We start from the raw sequence: 1,943 nt of genomic DNA, 5'->3' as shown, positions 1-1,943 counted from the left end.
GAAAGAGAAGTTGTTGGAAGAGATACTTTTCTGAAATTTGACGAAAAATTGCGGACTCCTGCAGCTCGAATGCCGGTCAGAATGAATGAAGCACAGGCAGTTAACGCCGGCATGGTGTCTTATATCCCTACGCGCCTCGTGCGTCACTGACCTAAAAAATCCCTCCGAAATCTTCCGAATGCCCACAAATATGTTACCTATTCAAAGAAGTAGAATGTATTTTAAGTATAATTTTCAGCTGAAGAAAAAAATTGATTATGTCTGTCTTCGCTCCTTATGAGAATCAAATAGGCACGGTGCTATTTTTGTCTGGCGAAATAATCTATACCAAATACGGTGCTGTTTGGTTCAGTGACGTCATGGCTGACTCACGTGCGTTGCCGCGAGACTGACCGTTCAAAAGCGCCCCTGTGCGATAAATATAAAAACTGCATCTACCGGAACCGGTTGTCTCGTGACAGAAACAACACAATGGCTGCCACTGTGAAGATGTTTGTTGCTTTGTCTTTGTTTGTGCTCGTCTTGCAGGTGAGTTCACCCATATGAGCTATGTTTTCGCAGCCATTCGGCCAAAGGACAAAACAATTTTTTGGAAAGCATTGAAAAAGTCGAGGAATTATGCTTGTGTTGGAAAAATCAACCTTGTTAACGTTAGTTGATAAGGGGGAGGGTCACTGAGTCCTTCACTTTTATGTTAAACTTCATGCTGTTTATGATAACTCCCTGCTCTGAGATTTAGATGTTTTGGAAAGACGAAAATTGATTTCCAGATCACAACAGTGATTTGTATTTTGATATGTGAAGGTTGATATCGAATAAATTATGTATGACAACGTGTATTCTTGTCTTTTGTGGATCTTTGCAACAGTCTTTGATTTTAATAGTGAGTATCAACGAATTTGACTGTCACATCATGTGATACAGGCTTCTGTCAGACTGTGCTTATGAATGTCCCTTTTCTGTCCCCAGGGACAAAGAGCAGCCGGACGCAGCTTTAGTATCGACTATGATAACAACACGTTCCTGAAGGATGGCGAGCCGTTTCGCTACATCTCCGGCAGCATCCATTATTCCCGTGTTCCCCGCAGCTACTGGCAGGACAGACTGACAAAGATGTACGCTGCGGGGCTCAACGCTATCCAGACGTAAGCCAATTATTCTGTCCTTTTTTCCGTCAATTGACGGAAATTTGCTGCGTCTGACGGAAAAATTTTCAAACCAATCCGTCAACCTTGACGGACAAAAATCCTTGGTGGAAGCTACAGGCGGCTTGGGGACGCCATCCACGGCCGTAAAAGCCACACACTGTTTGTTTTGCTATTGTTATGATTGTTGACAATGTGTGTCGGCGCCCTTTGGCATACGATAATCTCATTAAAACCTGTTTTTCAAGGTCTCAGTTCAGTCCTTCTAATCAATTTTCGCGGTTTTCGCAACGATTGGAATTGGCTGACGGAAAAAAAAATTCGAGCTGGCTAAAGCCCTGCACCAAACAGACCATGCCTTGCCAAAGGGTTTTGGCATAATTGTTACTATGTTACTGTTAGCGGCATTAGATTTGTGAGCAGGTGGCCGGCGTTCAGTGCAGGTTCGAAACTCTCTGTTTCTATTAGCCTCTTGTGTTTCAGTTCTTTCGTTTGTTCAGGCTGGTATTAGCAAGAGAACAATAAATCCATCAGGAAAATCTGTGATTGTGTACGTCATGTGTTTATTGTTTGTGTATATTCTATACCGTTTAGTTATGTACCCTGGAATCTCCACGAGCCGAAGCCAGGGAAGTACGACTTCACGGGAAACAACGACATCGAGGCGTTCCTGAAAATGGCGAATGACACGGGCCTCCTGGTCATCCTGCGGCCTGGGCCGTACATCTGTGCAGAATGGGACATGGTGGGTGTGTTCTCTGTGCTGTAAATCTTGAAATATTAGCAATGGTATTATTT

The 1,943-nt window shown here is 43.5% G+C and overlaps 1 protein-coding gene across 1 annotated transcript in view; it reads left to right on the top strand.

The window, feature by feature from the left end:
- Positions 1 to 6: 6 nt before the first annotated feature.
- The window catches only part of LOC118423853 (beta-galactosidase-like), a gene marked incomplete in the record, with an annotated part of 19,921 nt that continues 17,984 nt past the window's right edge, over positions 7 to 1,943 (top strand). Inside the window, 3 exon segments of the mRNA XM_035832140.1 lie at positions 7 to 528; positions 970 to 1,145; positions 1,740 to 1,890. Coding sequence (XP_035688033.1) covers positions 472 to 528; positions 970 to 1,145; positions 1,740 to 1,890 — 384 coding nt within the window.

Source organism: Branchiostoma floridae, chromosome 10 (genome assembly GCF_000003815.2).
Source record: "Branchiostoma floridae strain S238N-H82 chromosome 10, Bfl_VNyyK, whole genome shotgun sequence".
In the NCBI taxonomy this organism is placed as follows: domain Eukaryota; kingdom Metazoa; phylum Chordata; class Leptocardii; order Amphioxiformes; family Branchiostomatidae; genus Branchiostoma; species Branchiostoma floridae.
Note: the sequence above shows the minus strand (reverse complement) of the source record. Positions and strands in the feature narration are given on the sequence as shown.